General features: G+C 40.9%; 2 protein-coding genes across 4 annotated transcripts in view; one reads left to right on the top strand and one right to left on the bottom strand.

Annotated features, from left to right (window-relative positions):
- The first annotated feature begins 62 nt into the window (after positions 1 to 62).
- Positions 63 to 7229, top strand: PSMC2 (proteasome 26S subunit, ATPase 2). Its single transcript, XM_052680914.1, has 12 exons — positions 63 to 249; positions 401 to 438; positions 1686 to 1767; positions 2372 to 2471; positions 3170 to 3301; positions 3929 to 4001; positions 4141 to 4236; positions 4457 to 4621; positions 5111 to 5198; positions 6009 to 6211; positions 6763 to 6859; positions 6949 to 7229. The coding sequence occupies exons 1-12, from the start codon at positions 180 to 182 to the stop codon at positions 7104 to 7106; spliced, it is 1302 nt and encodes a 433-aa protein (XP_052536874.1). The 5' UTR covers positions 63 to 179; the 3' UTR covers positions 7107 to 7229.
- Positions 7230 to 11123: 3894 nt separating this feature from the next.
- The window catches only part of SLC26A5 (solute carrier family 26 member 5), a 31075-nt gene continuing 22124 nt past the window's right edge, over positions 11124 to 20074 (bottom strand). For 2 of the 3 annotated variants that reach the window (XM_052680876.1, XM_052680877.1), the window contains 10 exons: positions 19735 to 19848; positions 19313 to 19390; positions 18316 to 18411; positions 16535 to 16641; positions 15305 to 15374; positions 13659 to 13751; positions 12844 to 12966; positions 12149 to 12361; positions 11821 to 11875; positions 11124 to 11273 (listed from right to left, as the gene is read on the bottom strand). In XM_052680876.1, coding sequence (XP_052536836.1) covers positions 11131 to 11273; positions 11821 to 11875; positions 12149 to 12361; positions 12844 to 12966; positions 13659 to 13751; positions 15305 to 15374; positions 16535 to 16641; positions 18316 to 18411; positions 19313 to 19390; positions 19735 to 19848 — 1092 coding nt within the window. In that variant the 3' untranslated portion in view covers positions 11124 to 11130. Of the gene's footprint in view, positions 11274 to 11820; positions 11876 to 12148; positions 12362 to 12843; positions 12967 to 13513; positions 13583 to 13658; positions 13752 to 15304; positions 15375 to 16534; positions 16642 to 18315; positions 18412 to 19312; positions 19391 to 19734; positions 19849 to 20074 lie in introns of those variants that run through there. The other variant, XR_008206212.1, reaches the window with a different exon arrangement.

Raw genomic sequence — 20074 nt, 5'->3', positions numbered from 1 at the left:
GCGCCGAGGGGAGCGGCTGCCGCCGGGGGGAGGGAACGCGGCTCCGTGTGACACGCGGCCCGCGCTTCGCCGCCGCGCCGTGAGGCCAGGAGGGAACGGCCGGCCCGCGGCAAGGCGGCGGCGCGGCCCGGAAGCGTTACGCAGCAGCGCTCGGCCTTCCGGAGCTGGGAGGTTTCGCCATGCCGGACTACCTGGGAGCGGACCAGCGCAAGACCAAGGAGGAGGAGAAGGAGGACAAACCCATCCGCGGTAAGCGGCGGGCGCGGAGCGGAGCGGGGCAGGGCGGCCGTCGGCCGCGGGGATCCTGGCCAGCAAAGGCACAAACGCAGATGCGGCCTCGGAACGAGCTTCTGTCTTGTCTTTGTGATTGGCGACTTAAGCCTTTCTTGTCTTGTTTCAGCGTTGGATGAAGGAGATATCGCCCTGCTGAAAACCTACGTGAGTAACGCGCGTCCGCTGCTGACCGCGCTCGGCGCTGCTGAGGCCGCACCTCGAGTGCTGCGTGCGGCTGTGGGACAGCGCTGCTAAAGGACGCGGAGGCCCTGCTGGTGTCCTGGGAAGGGCAACGGAGCTGTGAGGGGTCTGGAACACAGCTGTGATGGGGGCCGGCTGAGGGAGCTGGGATGAGTCGGTCTGAAGAAGAGGAGGCTCAGGGCAGACCTTACTACTGCTTTCAGCTGCCTGAAAGGAGGCTGTGTGGGGGGGTGTGAAGTTGGTCTCTGCTTCCAGGTAACAGTGATAGGATGAGATGGGACTGCCTTGAGTTGTTCCAGGGGAGGTTCGGTTGTATTAGGAACAGTTTCTTCTCTGAAAGGGTGGTGAGGCACTGGCACAGGCTGCCCAGGGAGGTGGTGGAGTCACCATCCCTGGAGGCGTTCAAAAAATGTGTAGATGTGGTTTAGTGGGCATAAGTTGGACTGGTGACCTTAGAGATCTTTTCCAACCTTAAACGATTCTACAGTGGGTCTATGAAAGAACTCTTCAGAATAAAGAAACTTGCTGCTAAGTGTATGTTGGGATGTGGACATGCTTGTCAGAAGTCTGAATTATATTGACAGTACAACCCTGCAACTGCGTTAGGGCCTTGAAGTGCAGATTGAGACCACTGTGGCTTTTTTTTTTTTTTTTTTTTTTTTTAGTAAATTGATACAAGGGGGACCTTGTAAAGCAAATCCAGATCTGCCTGCGTTTGGCAGGGCAAAGCAATAAAATATTTTATCACAGATGAGAATATGGCTTCTGATGTGCACCATGAAGATTCTGCTATATTTGGGGCTGGTAGAGAGTTTGGGGAGGAAATAAAAGCACTCATACAAATAGGATTTTTCACTTCTGTGCTGTTTGCAGAACTCCTGTATGTAATCTTTACTAAGACTTGTTTTGAAACTTAAGAATGGTTAAAAAAACATAAGACCAAACAAATTCAAAAGCAAAAACAAATCTGTGAGTAAAGATGTGAAAAAACTTCCACTTGCACAATGCTCAGAACTGTGAAGCTGCACCCTGCTCGGAATTAACAGAAATGTTATAATACGAGCTTAACAATGTTGTCTTTGGTTATGATCAGTAGTTTTTGTTATACCAAACCCATCTACTGAATATCCTGATGCTCAGCAGTTATTGTCACTTTTTCCTAAACATGAAATTATTCATTTGCAAAAATCAATGTGATGTTTCTTTTCCAGGGCCAGAGCACATACTCCAGGCAGATCAAGCAAGTAGAAGATGATATTCAACAACTACTTAAGAAAATCAATGAGCTCACTGGTATCTTTCTTTCTTAACATGGTGTTCAGTAGAAGAGCTACGAAAATGAGTATTTGAAGAAGCTGATTTCAAACCACTTCTTTGATGATTTTTATTTTTTGCCAAAGGCTGCATTTCTTTATTTTTTGTAACATGCAATTTTTATTTTGTAGGTGATGGTCTTGCTTTTGATTGGGCAGGGCTAAGCTGCACATATACATTTGTAGTGTAACAAATTTGTATTTAAAATTGTAAGCCTGTTCATTACAGCAGTGTGAAACAAATCCTCTGTCACTAGTTAACTTATGGGTGTCCAACTACATTTGAATCATGAGTGAACTTCTGTGTACAGCAGAAACTCAACAAATTATCAGTAAGTAGTGGTGCCACTCCTTGCCCAATGAAGAGAAGCATAGCAGAACAGTTAGCTTAGTGGTGTGGATAGCCAGGCATATTCAGCTGGCACAGTCTTGTATCTTTAGGAAACTTGAGGTTCACTAAAGTTGTGCTTTTGCATTTAATTAGAGATCTCAGGAAGTTTTCTGGTGGCCTGTGTGTAAGGTTATTGATGTTTGAAGACATACCAGCTGCTTCTTCCTCCTCACCTTGTCTGTGTTGTACACAGGAATTAAGGAATCCGACACCGGCCTGGCTCCTCCTGCTCTTTGGGATCTGGCTGCAGATAAGCAAACTCTCCAAAGTGAGCAGCCTTTACAGGTTGCCAGGTGGGTGCATTCTTTTTTTGTCCTTACGGTGGAGCTGCCTAGTGTTAAAAAAGCAATTTATAACTCACAAACTCTTTTTCTTTTTGAAGAAGAGTCATATTTTGTGCAAATTGGAAGTACTTTTTACCGTTGTATCAAAAAGCATACAAAATGTTTATAAAATATGATATATGATGTTATGCTTTTGAAGAAGCAGAATTGCTTCTGACAGGTTCTTGGCAATACCAGGCAAGGTATCGGCAGGTAGGCCAACAGTCTCATACAGAAAGAAAAGTTGAACTCACCCAGCTGGTGAAGGGGCTCTCTGGCTGTACAGCACTCCTTCTCAGGAAGCAGCCTAGGTCTAAGAGATGCTCTGTCTTCAGTGACTAGCCCAAATCTGAACCCAGGGTGGCTCCACCCTTTCTGGTCATGTGGGGAGCTCAAGTGCAAACAATTTGCCTTGCTCCCTAGGGCAGCCACACCCCTTCACCAGGTGCTCAGTTACTAGTTCCAGCCCTGACCAAACCGTTTCCTTACAGATGTCTGTGCTACTTGTGCTTCTGTTATTGTTGTATGACACTATAATATTGGAATCACAGGTTGTGTAGCTCTTTCAGTGTGCTGGGAGCGTATATCCACCATCTCTATCCTGATGCTTACACAAATAGGCAAGCAGTTAATTCTTTTCCTGATGATGTTAATTGTATGTTTATTAGATGTACAAAGATAATCAATGCAGACTCTGAGGATCCCAAGTACATTATCAATGTCAAGCAGTTTGCCAAATTTGTGGTGGATCTCAGTGACCAGGTGGCACCTACTGACATAGAAGAAGGCATGAGAGTTGGGTAAGCAAAATCCTTTGTGTTACAGTTTTACTGAAGATTGAAGCTTCTCATCTGATCCATTAGTTTGACAGATCAGCAACTGTCATTTGGTATTTTCACAGGGATTGAAATCATACCAATAAGGCCTTTCTGTTGGAAGGCAGTTGCTAATCTGCACACAGTGTTCAGGGTATTTTGAGTTTGATGTCATTGTGGTGAAAGTCAGTTCAGTGCACCAGACTGAAACCTTTCAGTGTGGGCCTCAATAGTCCCTGCTTTCAGGTAAACTGAGCAGCATGCTTCCACCTTGGCTGTCTTGGCAGATACACACAGAGCAGCTGCATGAAATGTTTGCTGAAGAGATGAAGCCAATTATCTTGAGAATCAATATTTTGCCAACTTGTTCTCTGGGATATTGTGAAGTTTAGTTTTTAAAATATTTTGGAATTAATATTTTTTGAAATATTAAGATCCTCTGCAGAAGGAATTCTGATCTCAAGCCGTTCTGTTAGCTTTAAGGGCTGGGTTATCTTGATGCCAGAGGAAAGAATGGTTTAAGAATTCAGCTTCTTCTAATTTGCAGTTAGTTGTTCATGACAGTTTTATTAACTGGTTTTAAAATAAATGTTCTTTATGCCTTCTCACCAGAGTGGACAGAAACAAGTATCAAATCCACATCCCCTTGCCTCCAAAGATCGATCCCACAGTCACCATGATGCAAGTAAGAACTACCTTTACTTATTTTACTTTGCTTTGTTCTCTCTCCTAATTTTGATTACTTACAGTTTTGTTCTTGGCAGTTGAAAGCCTACAGAGGCTGCATCAAGGTGTTAACTGCTCACTTATCTTTTTTTGTGCAGGTGGAAGAAAAACCAGATGTCACTTACAGTGATGTTGGTGGTTGTAAAGAGCAGATTGAAAAGCTCAGAGAGGTGGTTGAAACCCCTCTTCTTCATGTAAGTAACCTTCAGGTTGGAATTTTAATTGTTTTAAAGCTATGCTGATCATCTTTTAGCATTTGAAAAAGCAAGAAAAGATAAAACTGTGTAAAATGTCAAGGGAAAAGAGGTCTAGTTCTGACAAATGAAGTCCAGGCCAGCCTGGTTTTTGTTCTTCACTGATGATTTTCTGAATTTGCATGTAATCTCTGATGCCTTCTGTTTCTCACCATTGCAGCCTGAAAGATTTGTTAACCTTGGAATTGAGCCTCCCAAAGGAGTGCTTTTGTTTGGGCCTCCTGGTACAGGCAAAACACTTTGTGCCCGTGCTGTTGCTAACAGGACTGATGCCTGCTTCATCAGAGTAATTGGATCTGAGCTGGTGCAGAAGTATGTGGGAGAGGTAAGAGCCAATTCTTAAAGAAATGTGGAGTGAATCACAGGCTTGTAGTCCTGGGGATAAGGCACCCTAGTAGGTCTAGTGGATGAACATAGTAGCATGCTTGGAGATACAAGGGGGCAGAGGGACTGTCAGGCAGATGGGTGTAGATTGGGCAATCAGTTACAACACATGAACTATGTTGTCACCAATTAAATGAATTTTGCAGTGTGGAGTGTAATCTGTGTTACGGGAGGAATTCGGAATGAGGATTTTGTTTCCAGCTCTATCACTTGTTTTTCAGTTGGCCCTGATGTCATCTGTACTTTTTCTGAGTTCAAGAATAGTAATCTGTCTCTCATCTATAAATTGCTATCGGGTTTATGAACGTTCGGTTATTTATAATAGTAAAAGAGTTTTATCATTGGAAGCTAGAATTGTTTGGAGACATGAAGTTTTTCCTTTTAACATGCTTTGAGTCTGTAACAAAGTCTTGATTCATTTTGCTTTCAGGGAGCTCGAATGGTTCGTGAACTCTTTGAAATGGCCAGAACTAAAAAAGCTTGTCTTATATTCTTTGATGAAATTGATGCCATTGGAGGTATGTCTGTACTATGCGTAGCTCTGACTTCATGGGAGAAATTGCAGATTTTCCTTTCGTGCCTGAATTCTTTATCATGGTTGCTGCATTTCAAGAATTATGCTTGTAAATACCTAAATATTCTAAACATTTAGCAAAACTACTACCAGCATGTCCCAGTCTGAGAAGGCGTCAAGAAGTGGTTTACATAGCTTTAAGACATATTTAGCCCAGATGAGAAGTCATCTCAGCATGTTTGGAACATGCAGATAACTTAAACTTTAGTAAAAAAAAATCTGTGTTTGGAAGAAGTACTGTAAACCTAAACTCCCTTCAGATTCTAGACTACTTTGCAAATCTTTACTACTACCTAAAAATCACATTTCATCCCCTCCCCCTTGAAGAAAGAAGTATTTCAGTCCTGAGAAAGTAGACTTTGGTTGAGGGGAGATGTTAAAACAGTAATCCAACCCGTTTACCAATCTCAGCAGTTTGGCCTGTTATTAGCAGGGAAATGGGCCCTTTAATGTTAAGGGTGAATCGTGGAATCGTAGAATCACCAAGGTTGGAAAAGACCTCCAAGATCATCCAGTCCAACCGTCCACCTATCACTGATATTTCCCACTAAACACGGCCCTTATTATAGCTGACAGATACTCACTTTTTATTTGAACTGTGTCATCTTCAATGAATTCCTTCATATCTTCTTTCAACTCATCACAAATATTTGTGTGTAATTTAAATACTCTTCTCCTGCTTTCCCACACACAGCAGCTTTGATATCTGCCTGCTCTGAAGGTCTCTGTGCTGTTCTGTGTTTTGTCTGTCCAGGTGCTCGCTTTGATGATGGTGCTGGGGGTGACAATGAAGTGCAGCGCACGATGCTGGAGCTGATCAACCAGTTGGATGGTTTTGACCCACGAGGCAATATCAAAGTGCTGATGGCTACAAACAGGCCAGATACTCTGGATCCAGCTCTAATGAGGCCTGGCAGGTTGGATAGGAAGATAGAGTTCAGCTTGCCTGATCTAGAGGTCAGAATGCTTTTTTTCGCTGCCAAGTATTTTCTGGTATCAGTGTTTCTTCAGTTGGGGCATTACTGTCTGGATGCAGTTTACAAGAGTTACTGAAAGCAGCACTCCTAACTTATGTGAAACTCCATGGAAACTTGAGGGATTAAGTATGTGCCAAGGAAAGTTTTCTCACGCTGCCCAGATTTCATCCCTGGTAAAGAAGCTGTACTTACGTTTGCTGTATATTTCTATCTTAATAGATAATCCTTTAACTGGTTCTATAATTTAGATCTTAAGTTGGAGTGTGCGTTATTTAGTTCTTTTTGAGAGCTTTCTTGAAATACTTCTCCCAGTAGAGCTCTTTAAGATAATTTTGTAATTCAGTTTCATGGACAATTATTGTTCCATTGCTCAATTATTCTAGTCCAGACATAGGAAATGACAGTCAGGTACCAAGTAAGAATTTTATTTTCCATTTGCCCTTGCTGGGGAAGAGGACAGCTGCACTGAGAGCAGGTCAAGTCGTCACCTCTTTCATTGTGTGAACATTTCTGTCTTCTGTGCTTTTCCAGGGGCGGACTCACATATTCAAGATCCACGCTCGCTCCATGAGTGTTGAAAGGGACATAAGATTTGAGCTGTTGGCTCGACTGTGTCCTAATAGCACAGGTAAGGTGAATTTCCATTTAGCCATTCTGTGTATGCTTCGTCTCCACTGGTGGTCAGTGTTGAACTTATTTGTCCTTTTTTTTTGAAAGGAGCTGAGATTCGCAGTGTGTGCACAGAGGCAGGCATGTTTGCAATCCGAGCACGCCGAAAAATTGCTACTGAGAAAGACTTCTTAGAAGCAGTGAACAAAGTCATTAAATCCTACGCAAAATTCAGCGCCACTCCCCGCTACATGACCTACAACTGATATCTTGGAGTGCTTTTCCTGTTTCTGCAGTTCAATTTTCTGTGAAACCAAAATCTGTATGTATGTGGTAACTCCTGGCTTGTTCTTGGAAGCTAGAAATAAATGAAGTGTTCCAAACAACAAGTGGGATTTCCTTATGAATGAGTTTTGCATTTAGTGGAGTCTTGCTGCTATAGAAAAGAAATCTCAAAGTCTAACAATATAGCAATATATTTTTTAGAGGGTGTACATACATGAAACAAGGCAATATTGAGCTAGGTCCCCAGTCACTGTTTATACCCCCAAACCTATCATCTCTGCTGTAGAGGCACTACAGCATTCCTAAGTGACTGCAGTGCTTCCTAAGTTTTGATATGTCATTACACAGAGGGTGACCTCGACTGGGTACTCATCCTTCATAGCTTACAGTTAGACAACATTCGTAGCAGACAATGTTAAAAGGGTGATCTTTATTCATCTACCATGTTCTTGCAGCTTGGTCACTGAAAACCAAGCCTTTCATTTTCTCTTTTTTTCAAGCGTTGCATGAAAGTAGAAAAAAAAGCTTGAAGGAATATGGGAATGTAAAGCTTTATGGGAACTGTTACATCTTAAATATGAGAAAAGTTATATCAGGCTTTCTTATAAAAGAAGTGTATGCAGAAGGAAAAGTGTATGCAGTGAATGGATATTGTTAGACTTCTGGCCAAAGCATCAGTGCCTTAATAAACAAATCTAGGCATTCTGGTGTATTTGCCCATGTCTGATCAAAAAACCGATCTCAATGGTTGTTTTTGTAAGAACATTTTTGGAGAGGGGTGCAGGTTTAGTGGTAGGAAGAGAACGTTGCCATTTTTTGAGCCAGAAAGTAAAGTGGCTCAGAAAGTAGCAATGATTCAATATCAGATTATCAATACAGTGCTTGAAATTAAATGCATCTTCTACTTGAGCAGGATGAGTAAAGGATGTACAAAGAATTTGGAGCTGATCAGGTATCCTGTATAATTGGTGCTTTTGCAGAGAATGGGGGAGGGGAATATTCTGAAAATTAAGTAGCATCTCAGCATCAAGCGAGAGTTGGGTTGTGCAGTGCAATTTGCTGCGGTGAGGCTGCAGCAGCGAGGATCTAAATGTAATGAAGAGGAGAAAGAGCAGAGCCCTCTCCTGAGTCCAAAGGATGTGAGTTTGTTTGATGTGCTGAACAGCTTAAGATAACTGAGAGTTTAAATCCTATCTAAACAGCAGTGGGGAGATGAGCTTTTCAGTAGGTAATGGGCTGGAGTAGGAAGCACTGGGTCAGCTGATAGCAGCAAAGCACACGACTGTGAGACTCAACAAAAGCTTCCAGATTTTATGTTGCTGGATGGATTACAACAGTGCTGGCAATAATCAGGAGCAAGTTACACAGTGCTAGTGCTGCACAGGCCGCATGTAGGATGGCCTTGACAAAGGCTTTTGATCCATTCTTTCAGCAGTTACCCAGGCAGAGCAGCATTAATTGCATCATGGTGTGGCCTGGTGCAGAGGGCTCTATGGGGGTGCTAAAGCCAGAAGGGTGAGGAGCAGGAACCTGAACACTAGAAAGCAAGCAAACTTCAGTGCAGATCTGCATCAGCATGATTTGTGGAAGTGCTTCAGAGCTGCTATGAAGAATGCAATGCAAAGGATGATAACCTCAACACAGGGAATGCTTCCTCAACTCTTAAACGATGGGTAATGCAGTCCATAACTACCTGTGAAGAAGACATCCGTTTGGTTCCCCCCTCATCATCTTTAATTTCTGTTAGCCCACCAGCAGGGAGGATTTCCTATATATTCACCTGAAGATTGTCCCCTCCTTCAGAAGGGTAGTATCAAATCTGGTGTACACACGGTTGTGTTGCTTTAACCCAACCCCACATACACGTGCGCACTTGTTTGCTCATTTGATGTCACAAAATACAGCTGACCAGTTGTAGGGAAAGGTATCTTGCCTGGAAAAAGCACTAGTTGCCCAGAAGCTACAGATTACTGAAGTAGAACCATAAGTAGGCATAACGTTTCTAGAGCTTTTCTGAAAGTCTCAGTTAAAGAACAGAAGATGTGCACAAGTAGGAGGAAGAAGGGAAAGAAAAACAGCACCAGCTACTTCCCAAGACCAACTTAGACTGTACATGGCTGCTAAAATGAGCAAGAGAGAGATGCATATTTTTGTTAGGTTTCTTTTTCAGAAGCATTGATGTTTCATGCTGGATTTGATGCCCGGAAGGACCTGTATACCAGTGGTAACCCTTCCCAGCCCACCCCTTAACAACAGACCGCAGTCCTGCAGTCCTTGGCTTGTCCCACATGCAGTGTCTTGCTGAGACAAAGTGGAGAGTTTCGACTTGTACTGATAATCACTTTATTTTAGAATTTGACAGGATTTTGATGTGAACAGAAGAGACTACATAGTTAAAAACCAAAGCTGCAACAAGCTGAAAGTAGAAAAATATATACTGTATGCAGATACAAAAGCTTGTCAAACTAGTAAACATTATAAAATGTACCCAAAGTTGTTTAAGTAAACGCACACTGTGTTAACGTGCATTCACACTTTGAACTCTAGCTAAGCAGTATCTTCTGATGCAGAAAGCTTTCTATCCCTGGTGGCAGGGCATTTGGAGAAAGAAAACATCTTCCCGTTGCCCCTGGTTCTCGGGAAACTCGGTTTGCCTGAAGCAAACCATAATTGCAACAGTGTGAACCAAAATAAAAAGTAGCAAGTTCTGCACTAAGAAGAGAGGAAATCATCTGAATTTCTGCATGCACAGGACCTTTGCTTTGAGGGTGCAAAACAAAATGGCACTGATCCTCCTCTACTGCCCATGTGCTACTGAAATATCTCACAGAGGAACACTTCCAGATTCCTACCTCTAACCAGTTTCATACTGATAGTTCAGGGAATAACAGGCATTATTTTGCTTGAAGTGTTTCCAAATTTTATGTTTTAACCTGAAGTTAAACAGTAAGAAAAAAGAAAGAAAAGAGAAAGAAAAAAGAAAGAAAAAAGAAAGAAAAAAGAAAGAAAAAAGAAAGAAAAAAGAAAGAAAAAAGAAAGAAAAAAGAACCTACTTTTTCATTAAAAATAGCCAAATGCATTTTTGAGTTCTACTGAAATCTATTTCACAAACACTTAAAAGCTGAGGCAGAAGCAGCTGTGCTGGTAGGTAGAAAGACATCTCAGGCAATGGAAAAGTACTTCTCTCTTGGACCTATGAGACTTCAGGCTCTATCTAACCTTCTATTCCAGCTTAAGAGACTGCATATAGGGCATCATTTCTTAAGTCCATTTTATCAGACCTCATTCCTGGCATACACAACTTTTGTCTTCAAACATGAGGACAACATAATTTTTGCTTAAAATGTGTTGTATTATTTTCTAGAAGGTATAACATGGTTTTGGCAGTGTAAGTACCATATTGATAACGTAATAATTAAACAGAGGTTTTCTAATATGAAACTCACAGTGAAAATAACTGGGCAATGAAGAGATCAGTACATTTGGGACAGGTTAGATATTTAAAAAAACAAAATGGTACCATCAAGATTTAAAAAGAACAGCAGCTAATGTCACCAGTGTGAATTCATTGATCCAGCTGGCAGAGTACTAGTTTATATAAATCTGTGGTATGCAGATGTTGACATCAGGCTTTAAAAACTGTTTAAGAAAATTCTGTAAAGACATTGGTACAGTACAATGGAACTGCAGAACAGCTATCTTCTGCAAGTGAGTTAAAGTGCCCATTTTCTCAACAGGAATAGGAATGTCACCTTGTCTATCAGATTGTAGCATAATACAATAACTTCTCTCATCTTGCATAACTGTGAGGTCATGTCACTGAACAGCTATACCCTGATTGAAGGAAAAAATTCAAGAGCATAAAGGCTTCCAATTCTTTGTCCATTCTTCCTACAGAAAGTAAGCCCCACTCTATACCCGTACATACAGACAGCCTTAGGTACTCTTTAACCTGTGCAAATTGAATATTCAAAGAAAGTCTCTATCAGCATAAGTTGCCACTCTTCAGTGGTCCAAGGCAGTCTGTGAAGCAGACCTGTCTTTCACTTGGCAAGCAAGGACAGCGTCGTGAATACTGTGAAACAGCAACTCTCTTGTTACAGTGTTATCAAAAAAATTCAGTCTGGTCAGCTCATTCATAACTGGGCCTACAAAATAAAAAAAAAACAAAAACACAAACATGGCATCAGTGCACAAACCAAAGTACAAGGATGGAAAACAGTATCTCGGGAAGACACTGACAAGAATTATTAAGTCCTACTTGTCACTATTTAAAACATTTAAAACATCCGGATGAGTCATTACTCTTCCACTCCAAAAGAAAGTAATCCTCCTTTCTAGCTATACGGAGAGGTCCGTTATTGGCTGAAGATGTTACAGTTCCAAATATTGAAGCTGAGAACACTTCAAGCTTTTGTTATTACATTATTAGAACAAGTGCAAGCTACAGTGTGTTTATCATTCACAGTTTGCCAGCTGGAAAAAATGGAAGCAAGATCTAGTCCTCAGAGAACTCATTACATCAATGTTTCACTTCCAGCAAAGTGAAGACTCAAGGAGCTTGCTCTTCCCCAAATCCAATTTTAATGCAAAATTAGCACTGAGGCACCTGGCAGCAGAAAATAAATTCAAGGCCAGAGGAAAAGAGATGAAATATAGTCTTTCCTACAAAGGTCACACAAAAGCTCAACTCACCACTACAGCTGGCAATGCAGACACAGACACCAACTTCTTTGTATTCTTTTATAACCTGCAATACAGTTAAACCAAAGTTAAACACAGGTATATCATTGTGCACATAGCAGTTCTGGAAGATGTAAGCTGGTTACCTTGAGAGCTGCACTTTCCACATTCCCCAGCACTCAGCTGAAACTTACGGAGCTACAGAATTAAAGTTGTGATAATATGAGATACTGTATTGTATCCCAGCTGACAGTTACATCCCAGGACAGGCTTCCTGGTGGGAACTTAATTTACATGTTATCTATGCTTTTGAAAAACAAACAAATAAACAAAAACTTACTGATTTTAATGTTTTTGCTCCAACTGAATCCACAAAGTTCACTGGGGAGAAATCCAGAATTAAAGAATGGATGCTTGTTTTGGGCTCCACAAAGTGTTCAAGCTCATCAGGAGACCCATCTTGTACACCAGCATCCACACATGCAAATTTTCCATTTACAGGTAATCCATCATTTGCTATCTCATGTTTTACGCTCGCTTCCACATCATTGGTCTGTGAGAGAAGATAAATACAATTAATGACAGCCAGTACTCATCCAGTGTAGATCCCCTTCCTATCCACACACATGTTCTTCCAGATGCCAGAATCAACAGTGTGGATGGTATCTATTTATTACAGCTCCTCATTTGAATTAATTTTATTATATCCTATTTCTGCATGATTAGTCCAAGAATGTAGGAGGAAGTAGCAGAAGTAGGATCCTCCACCTTCTGCTCACAGCACTGCTGTTACAGTATGACAGTGTGAAAGGCTCTGCTCCACTAACGCTGCGCCTGAATGTAACTAAGGTTCAACATGATTATCCATTGCAGTCACGATCCTCTGACCCACAGTATTCCTTAGCAGTCTGACCTTTACACTTCACAGCACTTCACAGTGCTTGTATTCCAAGCTTTCCTGCCTGAGTAGCACCCCGTATAAACAAGAATGGTAATACCAGAGAGCATCATGATAAAGTAGAGGTGAATATTTACCGAAGAATTCACTAGCTTCAGTACAGCCTTTTTTTTTACTTTATTGGCCTTCTCTACCTCCCTGGCATGCTTCTTCTGGGCTTTTCTTCTTGCTGCTAATATGGCACAAGGGTCCACTCCAGTCTGGCATGAAAAGAAAGCACGATCAGACGAGATTGAGCTTGTTAGGATGACAGCGCAGTATCAATTAGCACTGAATTCATCACTGCCATGAATTTCGAAGATGCCTGCATTATTCAGTGTTCCTTGGTGGTGGTGAGAACAGTATAAAGGAAGAAGGAATAATCTTCGCAAGCACTGTGTTAAGATGAGGAAGAGATGCATAACATTCCTCTCTTGAGATCAGAGGTGCCATATTTCAACAGAATGCTGATTTGAGTGCAGAAAGTGAAGGGGAGATAAGTGTGCGTGGACACAAATCGCTAATACCTCTTGCTTTCTGAAGAAGTACCACCCACCTCTTTTGAGTAAGACTCGTCAAGGGAGCTACAGAAAAATGGTTCAGAAATTAGTAAGGATGTAATTGCTACCAGGTCAGGCAGTTTTGTTACTGCCATCCCCACTCAGTCAGACCTGGGTTAGGCAGGAGGTGAAGCATACTCTGTACGTTGTTTATTCCCTCCCTGTGTTGCTGTTTGCTAAAATGGTGTGCAGTTGGCTGCAGGATTACCTTCTCATATTTTACTGATGACCGGGGGGCACCAGAGAAACACTGCACTAGGGGCTACACCTGAAGGGCCTGAAAGATGAACGCGTTTCAGAAAAAAAAATTTGAAATTTCAGGACATAGGTATTAAAGATTTTGCTTTACTCACCTTTTTCTTCAGTGCACTTGTGTATGACTCACTATTGGCAAAATAAAGTGACGCATTAGCTTGAAATATTTTTATTCCAGGGTATTCTTTAACCTAAGGAAAAAAAAAAACATTGATGTGTTAAGTATTGCCTTGCATAGGTACAAGACATGAGGATACTTGTAAACACACAGCCCAAAGGCCAACTCAGAATGGGTATTGGCATGTATCAAGGATAGTCAGCAGTGCTGTGAGCAAAGCCAACTGGAAGATCAGAGCCTCCACCCTTGCAGGTGTCATATTGCACAGAATCAATGTCATGTGACACTTCTGTTTAGAATTTAAGAAAACAAAGATGTAGCATCTGAAGGAATGAAATATTTACAGTTCTCTGATGTTTCTATTTGCGGCTGATATTAATATGAGGAAATCATGCAGATCTAGGAACACTTTCTTTTAGCCTCCCTTTATATGGGCATGATTTCCTTCTTTCTTTCTCTTTCTTTCTTGCGTCCTCAGCTACACAAGCAAGAGCCTTTAAGATTCTTGGTTGTAAACAGGCCTTTTTGTAGGTCTCAATATCACTTCTTACCTTTACTTTAAATTAAGTCATCTCTGAGCAGCCTGCACTCTGACATTTTACATGAAAACGACCTGACCAGCAGCAGAGATCCTATGCTGCCAACCTCATCTTTATACAGGAGTAGCAAAAGCAAATTGGACTCGATGTAACAAAAACAAAGTCTCCTCTTCTTTGAATATGGCTATAAGCATGTCCGTATACATATATATATATATATATACATACACACACACATACATATATATACACACACACACACACACACGATACTTTGCATCATATTCTAAATAGAACTACTGGTGAGAGAATGTTTTCAGTTACTGCATCGTCTTTTCATATAGGTTTTTATCAACTGGTTCTTGAGTAAAAAGGGATGTAGCCTTCAAAGCAGCACCTATGAGAACATGGCAAAGCATACAGGAAATTGTAGCTGCTGTTTGTGAATAAATGCAGCATGCTTAGCTCATTTATTGCTAGATCCTATGTATTTAAAAAAATACTGCTTTTGCCAGCTTTTGGTTGAACAATATCACATTAATAAGAAGCTAAGCGCATGGCAAGCAATTATGCCATTAATCAAGCCTGTTTAATGAGCAGGGGATAGGATGAAGGCAGGGAGATGCTGTTTAATAAAGCTTGTGCCTGGGGCCCATGGTACAGGAAGGATGTGGAGCTATTGGAAAGGGTCATGAAGATGATCAAACAGCTGGAGCACCTCTCCTGTGAAGAAGGGTTGAGGGAGTCGGGCTGGTTCAGCCTGGCATTCCAGCCTTCCAGTACTGTCACACAGTTAAAGAAGCTGGCCTTGTTTGCAATTGTGTACACAGCAGGTACAGCATTTATATTTCTACAAATCTTACCATTCTGTACTAGGCCAGCACAATGATAATTAGCGTAAAGGTTATTTTTTATCAGCTCCTAGGCAAACATACATGCAGGACAAGAAGGTAGCATTCTAAACAATATGGCTTTTCCTATTAACATTTATTTGCTTCCTGAAAGAATATCACAGGTGCACACCAGACAGCTGCCACAGTCATCTTTGTTCCAATACATAAAACCACGCACAAAAATACACTCCTACCTCTTCATACTCTTCCACATCACAGTAGATATCTGTGTCAGGAATCTGACCAAGGATTCTGTATTGAGGTCTGGAGAGAAACGGAGGCAAACATTTCACTATTATCACTTAAAAAGTGGAAAAGTGAGTACTTAAAATATTTTGAATCTTATTTTAAATAGTCGTTCTGCCTGCCACAATTTTATCTAAATGTGCTCAAATGCAGTGGGTAGTGTGGAAGAAAAAAACCAAGGGGCTATTGAGTGATAAGACATGCCAATTGCTTCTGTCAGTGCAGAAACAATCTAGAAACAGCACTGTAGTGCTGCCATTTTCTGAACAGCATTGGCCACAGCATGTGGAATTTACAGAGCAAATTTTCTTTGGTTTGAACTGGTGCTACTTCATTGACTATCTTATAAGTACAGCAGCTCGGACTGGCACAATATATGCTGCAGCTCCAAAAAGCCTGCTCCCAGGTCAAGCATGCCTGAGAAGATGAACATTCCCAACTCAGAGGCAGTATGACAGCAAAGAACTGTGAAGTTTGCAAGGATCAAACCACGTACAGCTGACAGAACAATATGCTTATTTATGCAGAGTGGAAATCTCAGGATTTGGTTTCACTCCAATGCAGATGGGAAATGAAGACTTTTACAGATTTTCCATCTAGATAACCAACACCTTGAGCACAGGGGCCTTGTGTAACAGGTGAAGTCCTATTCATACATGCTAGAAATCATTCTGCTCTAGATCTGGAAGACAACTTTTACGGTGAACTAAAAGCTTTGTACTGACAGCAAGAAGTGATCTGAAAAACTGGAAAGACACGGATACTTTTTTGATGAATTAAAACTTCTTTATAAAATACTTAAACATTCAGCTAGCGATAATCTGACACAGCTTCTTTAGTTTGACTGTGACAGTGCACAGAAAAATTAATCATTTACTGAACCTAACACCAAACAGGTTTGAAGTTCTGAATTCCAAGCATTAAAAACAAGTTAAACAAGATTAAATTAAGTAAGAATTCAAAATTCCCATCTATGACTGAAATTCTGTTCTCAGAAAAATAAAATTTGAACCCAAGATCAGGGCCATGGGTCATGTCCTGCATGAACTACATTATTAAGCAGATTCTATACTGTATGCAGTTGAAGGGAAAGGTCTGCTGCTTATTTGCATCCCTTAAACAAACAAAACCACACAGAAGTCCAACAAACACTGATGTTAATAAAGAAGAAATCTGACCTTTGTGTTCTGTAAATAACGGTTATCATTGCAAATGCTACTGCAGTAAGCAAGCCGTAGTCTAGTCCCAGGAAAAGAGAAGCCACAAAAGCTACAACCCAGATGGCCTAAAACAAAGAAAAGTTCTGAATTAATATGCATCTCCTGTTAACACAAAAACAATACCATTGTTCAGCCTGAAGCCTATGTACCTCTTCTGCTCAGGAACATGCTAGGATGTAATTCATCATGATAGCAGATTGCAATTGCCTTAACCTTTGAAAAGCATGTAAGAGCTCAAGGCACATTAACATAACATAAATTGTCCAAAATTAATAAATACATTAAGTCCTATTCTCCAAACTGAGTTAACAGCAGACTCCCAATGCTGAAGGATAAAGAAACATACAAAGTGTGCTAAAGTAGCTCTCATTTATTTTCATCTTTTACTGAGCAGTTGTTGCAAACTCTGCTACTTGCAGCGTGAACTGTTAGCTGTATAAATAAAATACATAAAGAAGGATTGCCCTGAGAACTCCTGAACAATTAATTGTCTTCGCCTGGATGAGGCACCTGATTCCATACATATGCTGAGAGGAGCTTGCTACTGAAAAGGAAGAATTCAGTGCTTCAAGTGTGCTAAGGTCTCTGTGCCATACCATATAGAAACTAGTTGCATTTCTGAGCTATTCCACAGATCTCAAAGCTCAAGCCAATAATGGGGACATACCATTTTATTCTGATGATCTCAAGGATTTAGTTCTGCAGTTGTCCAGAATTTTGGAAATCATCATATATATATATGCACTTAACTCCTGATGTTGGGTATTTGACCCATGAGGTCAAGAACTACCTATGTGTCAGTACATTGAGGTCTCTGCCACCTTTCCAAGTTCCCCCAAAAGTAAGCACATGTCATGGTTTTATGTTTTTGTTTTTGAGTTTCAGTATTCCACATCAAAACATCATGTAGTGTACTGGGCATTAAAGTGTCACTGCCCCAATCCCAGGTACCTATCCCTGTACATTACAGCAGTCACGGGATCTGGCCCTTCCAGGTGGGGGGGGCGCTCTCTTGCTGCCTTGCAGTGGGTGCTGGAGGTGCTTTCCTAGCTGTTCCAAGCTTTTCAGGTTTGACTCGGTCCCGGGAACTCTCTCTCTCTTATCTTGTCTGATTTATTAATCTCAATTTCAATTAAATTGTATACATTGTGTTATTTTGTATTCCGATATTATAGTAAAATTAGTTTTCCTCCATAGATTGTTGCCGCTGTTTTTTTTCCTCCCTTCCTTCCTTCCCATTTTTGTGGGACTGGGGTGGGGGGGGAGGGCAGAGGCCTGTCGCCCCTGTCACGGACATAGATTGATCTGGTCAACTCCGTGACAGCACACTGCTATAAATCACACATCATCTTTATGTCAATGACAAACTAACATTAATCCAGAAAATCACTATGGACAGGATTGTGGTTAATCTTAGAGGATGACAAATGCTTTCATGTAGTTTTCTGTTACTCTGTTTCAAATTCCTTTCAGACTTTCCTACAGCCTTCAGTACAGTTCCTATAGCAACACTGCGAAAGCTCTGCTTTTACCACAACTAAACTACTTCTGATCTGAGCTAAACGCTGTTGAACAAGCACAAAAACATTCTTATCTGCAACAGATCACTCTCCAAGGGTATTTAATGTGTTACAATGCAGTTTGTAATTTCCTGCTAAGTTTCTACACTGTTTTGGAGGATAGGGAGGAGCAAAACTTTTACTGCAGTTAAATATATGCTCTAAAAGTCCATTACTCACCAGTTCAATCTTACTGGTTCTCCAGAAGTGAGCAATGTCTCCAAACTGTTTAAACATTCCTTTCAGGTTCACCATTACAATTGCAGCCAGCACAGTCTAGGAATATTACGAAAACGTTATTTTCAGAAGCAAAATATACCTACCTCAAAGTATCAAAAATAACTGTTTTCTGTGCTCATAAAACTGATATAGGTCTACTGCAGATGTTCAGCTTAACAAAGAACTTTTCAGGTAGTTCAGTGGAGATACATTTTTCTTCCTGTCACAGAAATGGCAAGCCAGAATCAGTACAATTTGATTTACTGTCCTTCCCAGCAAGAGAAATCATGTATTCCTGAGCTTCAGGCTGCTGCAGTTATAATGCCTGCAGTACTTGCAGCTGGACTTTAATCTCAATCTTCAAGTTTCTCTGCAATATCTTGTAAAAATTCTGTGCAGTCATATGGGTGTAAACCAAGATATATATCTTATTAAGAAAGCAAACAAACACAAAACAACAAAACAGGAATCGCATATCATCCCGTGCATGTCATCAGAATCATGTGGGGTTTTTTTGATCAGTGTGCATCCATCCACATGAATAAATTTCAATAGAAATAAGTAAAATTGTTTTTACTTCAACTCATTATGCTGAGCCATCACCAAACCCCAACCCTCTCCAGCTGATTTATAACTCTCATTTAACTTTTCAGCCTCCTTCCAGAATTCCTATCCTGCAACAAAATGGGAATCATTTGAAGATATTAATTTTATGTCTTAAAAACAGAGTCCAGGATGCTCAATATTAAAAACAACAGCAAAACAGCACGCTGCATTTTTCAAAATATTTATTAATTGTCAATCTAACTTACAGCAAGAATTTACACAAAATTGAAGGGTTTCTGAACCAAGCCCTGACTGGACTTACTCATCAACCACTCTACAATCTCTGCTGTAAGCAATACTAGCTGGCTTCTGTTCACTGACATGCAGTGCTTAGCAGGCAAAACTACCTTACCTGTGGAAGTGGCTCAAAGAGGTATCCAATTGCCACAATTACCAACAGAACCATAATTGAAGAGAGTGCACCTGCAATCTGAACAAAATGAGCAAGAAATGACATCTGAATAGCCAGAAATGCCCCAACAGGGCAGTGTTACTCATGAGCTAACGCTTCCTGTGCTTCCCAAAAGGCCAGTTGAGTCATTTCTGATCCCTCCCACAAAATTTGTCCAATCTCACTGTCATGCAGCCTCCTATCCTGGCCCAGACAGGATATGAAACAGTGGAAACTGCAGTTCTTCTTCTGGCCAAGGCAGAGAAATAAGGCAGTCTAGTGAAACTCCAGTCTTCAGCTTTGGAACACAAAAAATTGAAAGAAAAAAAAAAAAAAAGGAAAACATGAAAACAAACTTTGGCTCCAAATTTGGGTTTACATACCTGAGTTTTCCCACCAGTGCTTTCCTGAACAAGACTCCGGGACATTGAGCAAGTGATTGGAAAGCTTTGGAAAAATGACCCCACAGAATTACATATTCCCAAGGCAATAAGTTCCTGTGTAAAAAAAATCAGAGCAAAACAAAAGTTACACCTAGCAACTGTATGAAGATGGAGCTATCCTTACACAATAACAACCACCTCTTATTTACAGTGCTTTTATAGCTACCTTATCATAACTTGTGCATGTGAGAGAAGCACAAGTACAAGTTAATGCACATTAAATCATCTGTTAAATGAAGTATTTGATAAAGTGCTGGAGACATTTCTCATCCTTAAACGT

The sequence above is a fragment of the Tympanuchus pallidicinctus genome, unplaced genomic scaffold (genome assembly GCF_026119805.1).
Source record: "Tympanuchus pallidicinctus isolate F22 unplaced genomic scaffold, pur_lepc_1.0 scaffold19, whole genome shotgun sequence".
Taxonomy (NCBI): Eukaryota; Metazoa; Chordata; class Aves; order Galliformes; family Phasianidae; genus Tympanuchus; species Tympanuchus pallidicinctus.
The sequence above is the reverse complement of the archived record's forward strand: the minus strand, read 5'-3'. Positions and strand labels throughout refer to the sequence as shown.

Excerpts from the sequence above, each read along its gene's own strand:
- PSMC2 (XM_052680914.1), top strand. The coding sequence starts at position 180 with ATGCCGGACTACCTGGGAGCGGACCAGCGCAAGACCAAGGAGGAGGAG. Across the intron at positions 250-400 it reads GGAGGACAAACCCATCCGCG|CGTTGGATGAAGGAGATATC; the intron begins GTAAGCGGCGGG and ends GTCTTGTTTCAG. Across the intron at positions 4,622-5,110 it reads TGCAGAAGTATGTGGGAGAG|GGAGCTCGAATGGTTCGTGA; the intron begins GTAAGAGCCAAT and ends TTTTGCTTTCAG.